Source organism: Ostrea edulis, chromosome 6 (assembly GCF_947568905.1).
Source record: "Ostrea edulis chromosome 6, xbOstEdul1.1, whole genome shotgun sequence".
Taxonomy (NCBI): Eukaryota; Metazoa; Mollusca; class Bivalvia; order Ostreida; family Ostreidae; genus Ostrea; species Ostrea edulis.
Window position 1 is genome coordinate 43198575 of NC_079169.1, and position 16497 is coordinate 43215071.

General features: G+C 34.4%; 2 protein-coding genes across 5 annotated transcripts in view; one reads left to right on the forward strand and one right to left on the reverse strand.

The window, feature by feature from the left end:
* LOC125648424 (3-ketoacyl-CoA thiolase, mitochondrial-like) overlaps nt 1–7901 on the reverse strand; it is an 18472-nt gene extending 10571 nt beyond the window's left edge. Inside the window, exons 1-5 of the mRNA XM_048875535.2 lie at nt 7773–7901; nt 6697–6872; nt 4756–4887; nt 4495–4611; nt 719–866 (exon numbers count right to left, since the gene is read on the reverse strand). Coding sequence (XP_048731492.1) covers nt 719–866; nt 4495–4611; nt 4756–4887; nt 6697–6872; nt 7773–7788 — 589 coding nt within the window. The 5' untranslated portion in view covers nt 7789–7901. The remainder of the gene's footprint in view (nt 1–718; nt 867–4494; nt 4612–4755; nt 4888–6696; nt 6873–7772) is intronic.
* Nucleotides 7878–16497, forward strand: part of LOC125648415 (nucleobindin-2-like) — a 28872-nt gene continuing 20252 nt past the window's right edge. For 2 of the 4 annotated variants that reach the window (XM_048875520.2, XM_056139634.1), the window contains exons 1-5: nt 7878–8052; nt 8270–8391; nt 11642–11749; nt 11967–12093; nt 15491–15585. In XM_048875520.2, coding sequence (XP_048731477.1) covers nt 8281–8391; nt 11642–11749; nt 11967–12093; nt 15491–15585 — 441 coding nt within the window. In that variant the 5' untranslated portion in view covers nt 7878–8052; nt 8270–8280. Of the gene's footprint in view, nt 8053–8269; nt 8392–11641; nt 11750–11966; nt 12130–15490; nt 15586–16497 lie in introns of all 4 variants that reach the window. The other 2 variants (XM_048875517.2, XM_048875519.2) reach the window with 1 other exon arrangement.

Here is a 16497-nt window from a genome sequence, read left to right on the forward strand (position 1 = left end):
GGTCCCTTTGGACGTGATGGCGGCGAACTCTGTTCTGTAGATTATTACAGTTTACAGTGCATCAATTTTGGGAATATTTTGAAGCCAATTGGTATTCCGTTTTCTAATAAAAATAGGCAAACCTTAGATGATTTATACGAGGGTACCGATGCGTTATATTTATCAGTCAGTGTGATGGTGATATAGAGGCCTCCGGGCGCGGGCTCCATTAGAAGACGAACGATTTGTGGAAAAACATATCCATACCCATTTCATGATAATAGCATCGTTTGGACTCCCAATCTTTCCAACATTCCCGCCATAGATGCCTTTGATTGTTGATGTGACATCGTTTCTTCAGAACTACTGTGATATAATGTCGCACAGGCATTACCGCGTCATTGACTAGAATGTTTGTCCCGAAAACCTCGCGAGATTTGTACCGTTTTCATTTTTAAAAATATTTTTGTGGTGAGTCTGGTTAGTTTTTTTTTTTTAATTAGATGGGTCATTGTAAAATGAGTTTATCAATTTGATGGGTCATGGGGTAATTTTTTATTTTTTTTTATGGGTGCTTGGTATATACAAAAGGTGCCTCCCGACCCCCCCATGTATTTATTTCTGGAATAGCCCTTAGACATTCAAAGTTCCACTAAATGCACCTCCTATACAGAAGAGTTCGTATCTCGAAACTGGCGTATTCTAAGTGTAATTGCAACACGTGTTTCACATGACTCACCAGCCTTCCATCTTTGTTGTGTCTGCAGAGCATACTTGTCACAGTCTTCTTTGCTGATGTTGTACTTCTCAGCCAAGTTTTCTGCTGTCACTGCCATGGGAAAACCTGTGTAAGTATCTGTCAGACTGTCCCATAACACGTCTTCCATCTATAATAGAGAAACCTGTGTAAGTATCTGTCAGATTGTCCCACAACACATCTTCCATCTATAATATGTTTACATATTGTGCCATATATTAGCCAACTCCAGTCTGTCTTTAGTGTAATGTTTCTGAGATGAACCCTGAAAATCCTTTAAATGATGAGAAATTAACTGTGACACAATTATGTGATTCTATGAATGTTACATGTACCACAGAGTGTAAGTGTCATTCACATTTCAATACTTTTTTGCACTACCTCATTATGTCTAAAATGACAATGTCATGTAAAACAAAAAATCCGTAAAAGAGCAATTTTCCGCCAACTTTACAAACAACCCTTGAACATTCAGATTAATAATGGTAAATAATAAACTACTACAGAATTAGCATTCATTTCTTTTGGAAAGAAAGTCTAAGAAGATCTTCATTTTGTGATGATGTTATATGATGGAATAATTCCACGCTTTCTGATTGGCTGAGATCCAAAAAACTAGAAAAAATGAAACATCAATGTTGTAAAGACTAGACTTTTTGACATCATACACAGTTGCTTCTTTAACAAAAAGGGAAAGTGGAAATATTCATATCTAGTGATCCGTCATTCAAAATATTACTTTGTTAAATACCACTCTGAATCCATGCACAAGTACTCTAAAGTTGAAATGAAAAATATGCTGGATATCCTCATTGAGAATATCTTCGTAGTCTTTGGTGATCAGTTCTTCCAACAATTTGTTGGAATCCCCATGGGTACGAATTGTGCTCCTTTGTTAGCTGACCTGTTCTTATATTCTTATGAAGCAGAATTTATTCAAAAACTTCTACGTGAGAAGAAAAAACATCTTGCTAGTGACTTCAATTCAACATTTAGATATATCGATGACATTTCATCTATAAACAATAATAAATTTTGATATATCCCTGTAAACTCAAAATAAAAGACACCATAGTCCTCCACTTCTGTTTCATACTTAGATATTTTATTGAAAATAGATATTAATGGCAAACTAGCAACTCGACTTTATAATAAACAGGATGATTTCTGCTTCTCCAATGTCAACTTCTTATATTTATATAGCAATATGCTATTTTATAGCATATGGTGTGTAAATATCTCAACCGATTCAATATGCAAGAACTTGTTCTGCATATGATCAGTTTTTAAACAGAGGCAGGCTACTGACAAACAAGATGATGGTGCAGGGGTTCGACAGTCTTGTTTAAAGTCAGCATTTCACAAATTCCATGGTCATTATATGATCTAGTTTGATTTTGACTACGGATAACTCCGTTTACCTGATCAAGATATAGGGCTCACGGCGGGTATGACCAGTTGACAAGGAATACTTACTCCTCCTATGCACCTGATCCCACCTCTGGTATATACAGGGGTCCGTGTTTGCCCAACTCTGTATTTTATATTGCCTATAGGAGTTATGAAATTGATCACTGTTCGTTATCTTCACCTTTCATTTTCCTCCATAAGCCTTCACGGTCAATATAACATTTAATTTCCAACATTAGATCAAACATAAATTGCAAATTCCCTAATTTTAAAATACAACTGGCTATCATTCTATGGTCGTCCAATGAAAACTTGCATCTTTAATCACTTTCAACTAGGTTTTGCTATCTAGCTGTTAACAGAGATGGCTGACAAGGTATCAATAGGCAAGCTATAGTAGCCGGTTACAATGTTTTGAATTTTTTAATTATATAATGAAACAATAACTGAAATTTTCTCTGTCGACATGATTTAGCTACTTCAGAGAAGCACAACATTCGCCTCGCCGCTCAGTGTTAGTTGTTTGTTTTACTTCGTGTCAAGAATTTTAATCACTCATATTGAGACATCACCAGCTGAAGCTGAAGTACCACAAATTTAAATTTATACTTAGGCCCAATTAAAATATATGTGTGTTTCCGGTTTCCTAACTCTACCTAATTTTTTTGCTGCCAACTTAAAACATTTTATTGACAAATAAAAATATGCAATTTTCAAACTGGAATTTGTTTCTTTTCACGTTCGAGTTTCTCTGATTTACATTTTGACCACTATTGATCTTCTAAATGTTTGAAAAAAATTGCCAGGTGTTTGGCAAAGGAGCAATCACTTACCTATGTTTATGTCTTAGGTTTGACGTTAGCTGCAATAATGTAGTCCTATCCATTTTTTTTTAATTCTGACGTTTTCGGGATAGGGCTACAATTCCATAGGATCTCCGTAATGGTGCAAAATAATTTTATGAATAACCGATAATAAACTCTGTGTATTAGTCCCAAATGTTGTTTACACCAAAAGGAGTACCAACTTTGTGCTCGGGCATGTCTAATAAAGGTGTTTTTCATTAAATATAATGTACAGCATGCAAAATTCTTCGTCTGCTCCGCCATGCTTGTTGTCGCGAGATCTCGTAGGTGGATCTAATGAAAAACCTAAACATTGACAATCAGCGCGAAAATGTAGTTACTCGAGCCACTTCGACAAAGAAAGGAAAATCATATTGTCGCAGAAAGAATTTACACTCTGCTGTTCGGTTTTTAACTTGATATTAAATTCAAACCTTTTCAATACCGACGAAATAGCTTTCGCCTCCATACTTGTCCATTGATGTAAATACTACCTTATATGGCATATGCAAATGACTTGACAATCGGAAGTTGAAACTTCAGTACATCAAACATGGCGCACAAATATGAATCGAGAAATTGGAATTTATCAAAATAGTTGAAAACGGTAGAATAGAGCCTCACAAATCTTAAGTTGCAGGTTGTAAATATATATATTGACTAAGAAACATAGAATATTATTTTATTTACGTAAAGAAAGTCAGGAAATGTTTAGAATGAGCGCAAATGTTGCGGGAGTGAATCACTCCCGCATTTGCACCATTACAGAGATCCTAAGGAGTTGTAGCCCTCTCCCTAAAAAAAAAAAAAAATCAGAGAGGGCTACATTATTGCAGCTAGTTTGACGTGGCCATGGCAAGAACAGGGCTCAAACTCATGACCTCCCAGTTACAAAGTGAATGCTCTACCACTGAGCTATTATGACCAATCAAGGTTCAATGAATAATGTACTTTTCAGTATTAAACTCAAAAGTTGCAATAATTGTATATTGTATTATTATTTTTTGTTAATTCAGGGATAGTGATGGCTGCTGGCAAAATGTGATAGTTTTCATCCTTTGCCCTTTTAAGGTAGTACTCTACATCGTCATAATGGCTGACTTCCTTTAAAAACATGGATGAAAAAATCGATATCAGCAATATTTGTCTTCTCCTTTTCCATTTAAATACCTAGCCGAGTAGCTCAGTAGGTTTGAATACCGACTGCTGAACTGTAGGTCGCAGGTTCGAGTCCAGCAGGGGTTTTAAATTTTTTTCAGGTTACCTTCTACTAAAACTGTATTTTTTGACAAAATAAAGTAAATTTGAAAATTTTCAACTTCAAAATATTGTTGTACATATCCTCCACTTTTCATCTACATCAAATTTCTCTGGTGTAGCATACCTCCTTAACACAACACTGGACTAAAGTAGATTTAATTCTCCTTTAAGAAAATGTTCCACTTTCAAATCAAGTGATTTTAAAAAAAGATAACTAGCATAATTCCACCTTCATGGTATTACCTCAGGTAACTTCCCAAGCCTTGTTCCAAAACGAATATCTCTGATAACAAAAGGAGCCATACTCATGTTGTCCACCCCTCCACATAAGACAATCTGACTCTCTCCTAGCATAATTTCCTACAAATACAAGAGGCATTTCCAGACAAACACAAAACATGACACAATCTGACTAAAGTACAGACCTATATTATATTGAACATGATGGTACAGCTCTGTCTATTACAGGGTACAATAAAACTGATCAGATGATTGTTCTGTGACCTGTGCCCCATTGATGACAGCCTGGAATCCTGAGCCACACAGTCTGTTTACTGTTAGGGCAGGTACAGCTTCTGGGACACCGCTCTTCAGTCCCACATGTCGGGAAATGTAGATTCCATCTGTTGATGAAGCCTGAAAGAATTTGTAGTAACATGATTGTACTAATATACCATTATTATACCCATTATCAGACAATACACCAGAATACTTTGAGGGTCTATGATGTTAACTGAGGCTGAAGGCCGAGGGTAATAGCATACAAGATTAGTCACAGACCTGTGGGGGGGGAAATATCAGACTATGGCCTGATAATGGATGTATTACTTGCACTTTCTAAAGAAGGTTCAGGTATATTATTGTTACCCCATCCGTTCCTCTGTCTTTCACACTTTCTTCTTCCTTAAACTCCTTCTTTTTTTTTTATTTTAAGCAGTAACCAATCAATCTTTTGGAATATGATAGGTGGTGTCCTGTAGATGTGCAATAAGGTTTCAGAATTTTAAATTTTACCCTGGGAGCAAAATGGGGGTAAAAAAAAATTATGGTTTAAAAAAAGGGGGGGGGTCCCAGAACTCCTTATACATTTTATGCAACAGCCAAATAAATTTTCGGAAGATGATTGATGGTGTCCTGTAAATGTGCAGTAAGGTTTTGGAATTTCTAAATTAAAAAAACCTTTTTCCTAGAACATCAATCATCTCTCAAATATTGATTTGATTGTTGCGTAAAATGTATAAGGAGTTCTGGGAACTTACAATTTACACAGGAGTCATATCATCTTCCAAGATGGTGGTGTCCTGTAGATGTGCAGTAAGTTTTCAGAATTTTCATTTTTATCCTAAGGGCCAAATGGGGGTCAAAACATAATGGGGTTTTTTTTTAAACCAAAAAAATGCTGGTTCCCACAACTGCCATTACATTTTATGCAGTAACCATTCATCTTTTGAAAGGTTATTGGTGGTGTCCTATAAATGTGTTCATGTAATACTAATAAAGTTTCGGAATTTTGATTTTTACCCTGGGGGCCAATTGGAAGTTGAAAAACGATGTTTTTCAATTGAAAAACCTCATTCCCAGAACTCTTCTTACATTTTATGCAGTAGCCAAATAATCTTTTTTGAGATGATTGGTGGTGTCCTTCAGATGTGTAATAAGTTTTTGAAATTTTCCTTTTCACATTGAGGAACAAATGGGATGGAAAAACAATGAACAAAAACCTTGAGCTCAGTGCATTGTGTCATGTGCAAGAAGAATATATTTGCTTTAAGGGTTGTAATCTCAAACATTTTAAAGACATTTGAACAATAAAAAAATGATGGGGTTTGGGATGACCCTTGGGCCCATCAAAATACTCAATGCATCTTGATATGTGCAGCTGGAATATATATGATTTAGGGACCAGGACCTCAATTGTTTTAAATATTTCAACAATAATATGAAATAGGGTTTGGGATTACTCCAGGATACTTGCCCAACAGAATCCTCAATGCATCTTTACATATACAGCAAAAATATATACGGTATAGGTATGTTATATGGTAACTGTTGTGGCTTCCTTGTACAAAGGAAAGTAAATTTAAAGGCAAATGCTTATGTGTGGGTATTACTGTCTTACGACAGCATATAGTTTTATTTTATAACCTACAATTTAACTTCTCATATTGAAAATATGATGTTGCTGAAATTGGAATTGACCTTCACATGATAGGCAATATCTACATCAGGTAACATTTGCACATGTGTGTGCTGATGCCTGTGTGCAAATGTTTCAGTCACAAATCTAATATGTCAATACTCACTAATTTCAGTCAACAATTCAAAATAATCAAAGCACATTCACATTTACAATATATTAAAACCTAATCATGTATGTGTATCAAATTAATTCATGGTTTGGAGAGAAACTAATATAACCAGTAGAAAGGGTTGCATGTATGATACCTGAATGACATTTCCAACAATGACTGAGCTGATAAGTTCTGGATTGACTTTCCCTGCTACTAGTGCTGCTTTGGAGGCATGTACCATTAGATCTGTGGATGAAGTTTTGACAAACTTGCCTCCAAAAGTTCCAAAGGCAGTTCGTTTTGCTGCCACAATGAAAACATCGGACACCGCTATAAAAGAGAAGGAGAAATGTTTATACAGCAATTCATATAATGTAGATTATACTGAATCATTAATTAAAGAAATTTAACACGTACAAAAAAAATTAATTTACTCATGGGATCCATATATTTTCAAGGGGAGGAGGTAGGGGTAAAAAAGCATACACTGGATACTAAACATGTCACATGTACCATACAGTTGTCCAAATACCCAGGGTACAAGGGAATGATCACGTGGTGAGGAGGGGGAATGAGAGAGATAAATACATAGCAGGTCCTTCTAAAGTATATTATTAACTCAGTTTTACTAAATATGAAAATGATAAGGAAATTTGCGATTACTGACATTCAAATTTCTTAAAAAGTTTTGCAGTTTGCCACACATCATACATAAATTAAACAAGGGAAAAACTAACTTTTTTACCAGGCACCTTAAAATTATAAATCCCTGACAAAAATTATGATTAAGCAATTCTTTTATGAATGCATCTAAGTCCATAACCTGATAAATAAATGGATAATTCATAAAATGAATTTAAAATCAATCTTTAAAAAAACCTGTTGTAAATGACCCAGTATATTCATAATTCATTTACAGTTTGGTCCCTAAAAAATTTGATCGATATCCTTTATAATTTGTCTTGTATGAGGACACAAAATGGGAGGAGAGGGAAAATAACTACCCCCCCCCCTTTCTTTAGGTCAAGATTATCGTATTTTTTTTTAAGGACAACGTCATTTTCTCATATCATTTATGCATACAAATTCGTGAATCCCAAGTTCAAAGTCCATATCATAAATTTGACATGAAATAAAGCATTGCTTTGTGTGAAAAGTATGAGATTTGAAATGCATTCCTCATAAAACTATGCAAACGTCTACATTGAGGTGAATAGACACAGTACAAACCTTTAGATAGGACCATTTTAAGTTTATCTAAGCTTCAAGGTTTATTCTTTACCGGCTTCGAAAAATTTGATCCCGATGGTTAATAATTGGAGTCGGGATCGTACACGTATTCTTTTATTGCTTTGACGTAATTTATCCATATCCGGTTGTAAATAACACGTAGCATTCATTGACATGATTATGATGAATTGATATTGCATATATATTGACTGTTGGATTTTTTGTTATTTGATTACATACCACGACAAGCATTGAGTTATACAGAAGACGTCTACTAAAGGTAAATTATAAGATGAAAACTTTCCACAATTTATTATTTAAGACATATTTTTGGAGTAAATTCGAAAGAACATATGGACATGACCAACTGGTGGGAGGGCTTGATTAAATAAAATGGTTCGCTCTGTTTTGAAAGGCAGATATACGGTATGTATATATTTCACATGACGTAATTGTTGTTGTTGTAATATTCATTTCTTTTATTTATGCATTTTCAGATAAAATCAAAATGAAACGTGTATTGTGTGTGCTTGTTATATGTATGGCGTTTCAAGGAATTGTATGTCCACCTGTTAATCCTAACCCTCAGCCTAAAGAAGAAGGAAGTGAAGCTGATCAGGCAAGTGAACATATCATGAATCTTTAATCAACAATAGTTATATGTACATTACTTTTGCAGGCTCAAGCTGTGCATTTTGATTAATGTGTTGAACTATATGTCTTATGGCGTGACCGTTTTTAAAGGGCGAAGCAAAAAGTATTGGCATTAGAATCTATATCCATAACAGGACAAAAGATATCCCAAAGTTAGCACCTAAAGCGTGAGGACAGAGCTATATCAAAGCATCCTAACTTAAGACATTTGATCTGCCTATGTTCATTGAATGTGGGAAACAGAACACAATTAATGTGAACAGTGCATTGTGACATCATATTCAGCGTCATTGTTTAGCAATTCACAAATATAGGATAAGTGGTATCGTCGCGTTAATGGGGGAATCTGATTATAAATAGTGAATAAAATAAGATTTACATGCTTTTATGGATTTTATGTAACATCTCAGAACGTCATGAACTTGGGTACATGAGATTTAGAATGGAGAAATACATGTGCATTTGCAGTGAAAGGGAAATGTCGTCGGACCGACGGACATGTCCGGTAATTTGACTCTCGGTCCGGTAAACTTCGTTATATTTTCGGTCCGAATGTCCGGTGACTTTCCAGCAACGGTTTCGAAAACTACACAGCATTTTCCCCCTTATATAACTGGTACCGATAAACGGTACCGTTTCCAATGCCAAAAACTGTTGATTTTTCTCAATTTTGAGACTAAAAGTTACCAATTCACTTGCTGAAAAATAGACCGCTGAAATCGTAATTTTCTCAGTCTGAAACGTTGTACGAGTTAACTAAAATGTTCCCTTCCGGTATTAAATCGAAAGTACAGATCATGGCAGTGTGTTTTGTACGATGATTCCTTATGTTTCACAACAACATATATTACCGTAAAAAAATTTGTAAAGAGATGAATACTTCTTGTTTTGTTGTATTTTTTCTTTTCTTTTAGCTGAAATTATTTGCCTATACATTGGTAGAAAATTCCCAATTTGTTCGATTTTGACGCTATTTTTCCCAATTGAATGGGTACCGGTACCAGTGGGTAGAGAAAAAAATCGCTGCTACATTTCAACTTCCAGTTCCATTTATAAAAAAACCCATACAAAAACGGTAATATGTTCCAATTAAAATGGAACAGTAATGCAGTCCACAGTAAACCTTTAAAACGAAAATCCAATGACCAGGAGGCTCAAAGTCTTTCATGTTTTAATATAAAAATAATACTACTTTTTTTCGGTCTGGTAAAATGTGATTCGGTCCGGTAATGTTCCTGTGTTTACCAGACCGAATGTCCTGTAAAACATTTCAACATTTCGCGATCACTGCATTTGCTTGTATTCGAATTGATGTCATTTTGACCAAAATTTTCAAGTTCCATAGGTATGGTTAATTTTTCATTAGTTTTTTATAGTGATGAAACAATTGTCGCCGATGATCGATTGTCGGTCGTTCAGAGACCTACGATGCTACTAATCGATTACAAAATAAAAGTCGCCGACATCGTTGACCAAATAAAATCCAGAAATCACTTCAACTTTGTTCAAATTTCATTTTCTGTATGTCAAACCCGATCAAAAATAAGCAAAGAAAATGGCGGGAGATATGAAGGACGGTAACAACAATGACATTCAACAGTCAAATAAAGGAGCCTATCTCTGATATCTTTGATACATTGAGATTATAGATAAATTCCATTACTTGATATATTGGAATTCTGATTTATATACCAGTGAATAAATGAAACAAAGAAGAATTCAAATGTTGTTTCCATACATTTAATGATTCTGTTACATCTAATTTGAGGGAAAAACACTTAAATGCCAATTCCGATTATAATCGATTACATGTGTCCGATTATTTCCGATAATCGATTGTGGTATTAGGTCCGATTGCCCATCACTAGAACTTTTCTATATTTTCCTTTTAAATATGTATATATACATAGTGATGTACTGATTGTCGCCAACTTTCGATTGTCAGTCGCTATAACTGAAACGATGTGAAGAATCGATTGTCATTTTGAAAATCGAAAATCGTCGACGTCAGTATTATTTTTAATAATACGAATATTCCTTATCTAAAATCAAAAATGGCTGACGAAGCTGAATCATCCGATAAAATTGAATGATAATAATGATTGAATATTGTTTAACGTCCCTCATGAGAATCTTTCACTCATATAGAGACGTCACCATTGCCAGTAAAAGCCTGCAAAATTTAGGCCTATGCTCGGCGCTTACAGTCTTCGAACAGGGAGGGATCTTTATCGTGCCACACCTGCTGTGACACGGGGCCTCAGATTTTGCCTCTTACAACATGCAAGGGGTAATGAGGCTCTATTCTAACCCGGATCCCATAAGAACAACAAAAGTCAAGAGATCTATCCCGGGAAAATAAAATCCAAAGTATGGGATTATTTACTTCAAATTTCAAATTATGATTTTAGACGTCTCCATATGAGTGAAAAATTTCTGAGAGAGACGTTACGCAAGATACAATCAATCTAATGATTTTATTCTAATTAACTTAATATCTAGGGTAAAAAATAAAGTAAATTTAATATATCTATGCCTTAAATTTGAAATCATTAAAATTTTATTATTTTTCGATTAATCAATCGAAAAGGTGCAGCCGATTAATCCGATCATCGATTAATTTTTTTTCCTGATTGCCCATCACTATATATACTTGTTACCTATAGGGAGAGCTCCACTTTTTACATAATGCATGTATACAGGAAAGAAAATCTTTTAGAAAGTCTTCTCCACAACAGCAAGGTCATGTTAGTCACGTTGGTATTGGGACAAGCCCATGTTGTGTGATTTTAAGTTTGGTTATGTTGGGACTAGGTCTGGGTACTATATAGGGTCAACATTTTTCATGGGATTAAAGATTTTTAATAATGTTTTAAAAATCGTAAAAGCTGAACAACAGCAGGACCAGAGTGACTCAGGTGGGTGATGTGGCCCATGGGTCTCTTGTTTTTTTAATTTTTTAATTATTTAATGCATTCACGGTTTATTTTAATCACGGTTCAGAATTTAAATGTTTTTACATCCTTATTGATAGCTAATGTTCTTTTAAACTATGATAATGGAATGGTTTACAGCAATCTCAAACAATTACCGATGATGTCAATTAGATTTTCTCAACCAAAGATTGTTTACAATAAAATATATAGTGTAAAATATCAAATTGACTCCTTGATGGCACTGCAATGTATGTGATGAAGATGATTTGTGTTATACAGGATACTGGCCTTCATTATGACAGATATCTGAAGGAAATTGTGATGACTTTGGAGGAGGATCCGGATTTCAGGAAAAAATTAGAAGAAGCAAATGTTACAGAAATTAAGGTCTGAAAAACACAGCTGCAGTTTCTCTCTTTTTGAATGAAGAGAATACAGGGAAAAGCTTGAATCTGCTCACTGTTGTATACCTGTATTGTGTCATTATTGCCAAAGTAGATAAATTTGCGATGATTTATTGAGAAGGTTTTAGTACAGTAATATATTGATAAAGTATATCTTTAACAACTATCAACAGCATAATTAATATTGGTAATTGTTTTAGTCTGGGAAAATTGCCATGCACCTAGAGAAAGTAGCCCACCATGTTAGAGAAAAACTAGACGAGATCAAGCGAAAAGAAGTGAACAGGCTTCGAATGCTGGCAAAAGAGCGGATGAAACAAATGCAGGGTACGGAAGTATTGAAATTCGTTGCTCAGCACGGAGGTATGCCAACAGATTTTATATATTATAGACTTTTCCTGATTCGGGAGTTTGCAGTGCTGTCTTTCTTGGTGAATCCTTTCTGCTTTTTAACACACTCACAGAACTATATATATATATATATATATATATATATATATATATATATATTAGTATATACACACGCACACACCTGATCAAACAAAAGGCACCAAAACAGAACACTGATTGAAATATATTATGTCAAAAGTGCAACCTCATAATAGTGGCTGTCCATCTCAAATAGCCTACTGAACAAACTTACATCTTGTAGTAGGCTATATAACATTATAAATGTTGTTCATTGTGATGTCACAGTGGAAAGGCTCTCAAATGTTAGTGAATAAAAAAATTGCTGAAGCATGATTTTGGGGATTGTTTCTATTTATTTTATTTTTTTTTTCAATTTCTCTACCTATTTGTTTCCAAATTTGCAAAAATATTCAGGTTTAATAGTTTTTTGGAATTCTTAGCATTGAAGGTACCGTTTAAGTATGTATGATGATAAATGGCTGTGGTAGTAGTGTAAGAGCACAAACTTATCACCATAGTTTATCTTTGGCAAATTGAGGTAAGTTTGAGTACTTCATATTCCCATGACATATTCTTTTAAAAAGTCCATGTCCATAAAATTATTTTGTTAATGTATTTTGACCATTGGCCCGTTCTTAAATCAAATCAAATAAATGTATCAGTAACAATAGTGAAAATGATGTTTTGAATTATATTTTCACATATTATTGCGTATATTTTTGTCTAGACCAAAATCTGAAAAGGTACTGAAATTTGATTGAAAGGGTATCCATTCCCTATAGTTTATGGGAATTTCAGAATGAATTTAATTTAAGAGAAAGTTTAACAGGACTGTGAGGTAAAGTTATTGTGTTTTTACTGATTTTCAGGAAAGGTAACTCTTCCATGCCCATAACTCCCTTTAATGATAAGAACCTTCACATATTTTGGACATATTTGTAATTTGTATTGGGGGTCCCCTGTACTATGTTTTACTAGGTATAAGGAAAATTCATTGACAGTTTCCTTCCTATAATACACAGATGTTTTGGTGCCTTTTGCTTGATCGGAAATAAGTTTTTGATATATGGTTTGCACCAAAATATATACGGTAATTTTACTATATTTCATGTAGAACAATGAAGATAACACTCATGTCTGCACTAGTCACCACCAAGAATACACACACTGTCAGCAGTTTCTTTTATTAAGGTGGATCACTACACCAAACTTTTATCTAATGGGTTATTAAGGTAGCTCATTACACTTTTTATATCACCTGAGGTGAAGGCTTTAGTAAGCTTTCTGATCAAGTTTTGTCTGCATAGCTTCTCCTTGCGTGTCATTCTGTCTGTTGTAAACTTCTCATTTTCAATTTCAAGAACCATTGACTCATTTTCAACCAAACTTGACACAAAGCATCAGTGTATAAAGGATACTCCAGCTTCTTCAGAACCATAGCTGTTACACAGAGAGATATTAAACCAATTACAGGGAGATATCATAAGCCCATTACAGGGAGAGATATTAAACCCATACACCCATTACAGGGAGAGATAATAAGCCCATTACAGTGAGAGATATTAAACCCATTACAGTGAGATATATTAAACCCATTACAGGGAAAGATATTAAACCCATTACAGGGAGAGATATTAAACCCATAAGCCCATTACAGTGAGAGATCATAACCCCATTACAAGGAGAGATAGTAAACCCATTACAGGGAGAGATATTAAGCCCATTACAGTGAGATATATTAAACCCATTACAGGGAAAGATATTAAACCCATTACAGGGAGAGATATTAAACCCATAAGCCCATTACAGTGAGAGATCATAATCCCATTACAAGGAGAGATAATAAGCCCATTACAGGGAGAAATATTAAGCCCATTACAGTGAAAGATATTAAACCCATTTCAGGGAGAGATACCGGGAAAGCTGTTAAGCCCATTACAGGTAGAGATCATAAGCCCATTACAGGGAAAGACATTAAACCCATTACAGTGAAAGATATTAAGCCCATTACAGGGAGAAATCATAAGCCCATTACAGGAGATATATTAAGCCCATTACAGGGAGAGATCATAAGCCCATTACAGGGAAAGATATTAAACCCATTACAGGGAGATATATTAAGCCCATTACAGGGAAAGATATTTAACCCAGTACAGGGAGAGATATTAAGCCCATTACTGGGAGATATATTAAGCCCATTACAGGAAGAGATATTAAACCCATTACAGGGAAAATATTAAGCCTATTACAGGGAGATATATTAAGCCCATTACAGGAAGAGATGTTAAACCCATTACAGGGAAAGATATTATGCCCATTACAGGGAGAGATATGAAGATATATACTGAAAACAGAACCACTAGACTTGCATCGAAAGCCTTTGAGTTTGGCTGGGGGTGGTGGTCATTCTTTAGCAAACACATCTTGTTGTATTCTTCAACAGATATACCAAATAATGTTGAATAACACTGCAATTTTGTTTTAACTTTATACTATTAAAATGAAATTTCATACCTAGATTTGTTTGCCAATGTTCCCTTCTGAGGGTTGGCACCTTGTCCTTTTCAAAGCTTGGCAGGAACATTGATTCTGCTGTGGACAGAAAAAACTGTTTTCAGTCGTGGGCAAGGAGGGGGCCACAATAGTTTTTGAACACATGTTAAAGTTCACAAAAGACTGAACTGGGAAAAATTCATCTGACAAGGAGCCGTAAGGATACAGCATGTGAACTTATGTACTAACATCCTCATTTAGTGTAGAATAAGTATTCAAATTATGACTCTGTTATCCCATTGTTTACATATTACCGATAGAAATAAAGATAACACACAACAGAAACTGGAATAGTTACAGTAAAATAGACACAACTATTCTGTAACAGTCTTCCTTTTAATAAAGGGTACACGTTTATCTAAATATTCACTACAACAACACCATAATCAAGTATAAGTAGTGTCTTATTTGTTTGGAAAACTACAGCAGATATTGATATTCATCAATATGCAAACGTGATTATGTTGTATTCATTGAAGTTTAATATTAAAATCTTTGCATACAGACCACTCAACCTGAAAGATTTATATAAATGTATATAAATCAAGAAGAAAAATGCAATTCTCAAGTGAACAATGTGATTTAGGGCCTATTCTTCACTCTCACCACAATATAATCAATTATGCCTTTAACATTCACCATGAATTTCTTTATGCCGTTTACCCGGCATTTGGATATGAAATGTATTGATTTTGATAATGTTATATTACAATGGTAAAATATTGAAGTTCATACAATGTATGTTGTTAATATTTCTCAGGAATACAGAAGATTGATGAGTCAGCCCTTCACCATGTCGATGTACAAAACCCTCATTCATTTGAAATGAAGGATTTAGAAAAACTTATTCAGAAGGTATTTTTTGATAACAGTATTTCAATTTTTGAAATGTGTATAGTAGCTCTTAAATAAAAGAAAATATTACCAAGATAAAGGTGGTCCTGATATCAGCTCTTCTGTGATGGAGGTGTGTTCAGTATGCTTTTGAGCACTTGGGTGTATAGGTATCAGTCTAATTAAAATTAGATCCTATGATCTGCTCATCTACTATCGCTACACCTATATAGAAGGTTCCTATACACATACACCTATGTGTAGCGATAGTAGATGAGCGGATCATAGGATCTAATTTTGATTAGATTGTATAGGTATAAATTTTAAACTGGTTATGTTGGTGACAATAGAAGTTATGAAAGTGAGGATTTTGTTTTTATCACCTGGTGGTTTACATTAAACTGACCATAAGTTGTTTTAAGTTGGCCATTAAATCAAATAAGCAATTATTTTTTATTTCCTCCTCGACAAGATCAATACTTTTACGAATGAAAAATGGTAAATTTCAATTTTTGTTTGAGCTATTTCATTCTTAAATATTCATATACTTACTAAATTTTTATTTCTCGATCTGCACTTTGGGTGGTTGCATAGCAGCTGGTAATTATCATATAGTCAACAAAGGGAAACAATTATTTGGGCAACTCAGATATTGCATATTGAAAGGTTATTTTGAATCCCAGCATGTGTGTAGTCCTTCGTTAAGGCACTTTTAAAATGGTGCTTCTGTCAGCTGGAAATGAACCTTCTGCGGAATTGTGACCCCTACAGCTGATAGTCCTATTATCAGCATAGCCATATAAACCGTTATATAGGAATAGTGTCATTACCTTTCAAGACTAGGGATAAATTTGATCTGTATCAATCTACAATTCATTTAATACACACATGAATAAAAAGTGTTTTAGAAATTCAGTTATGATGTTTTTAACA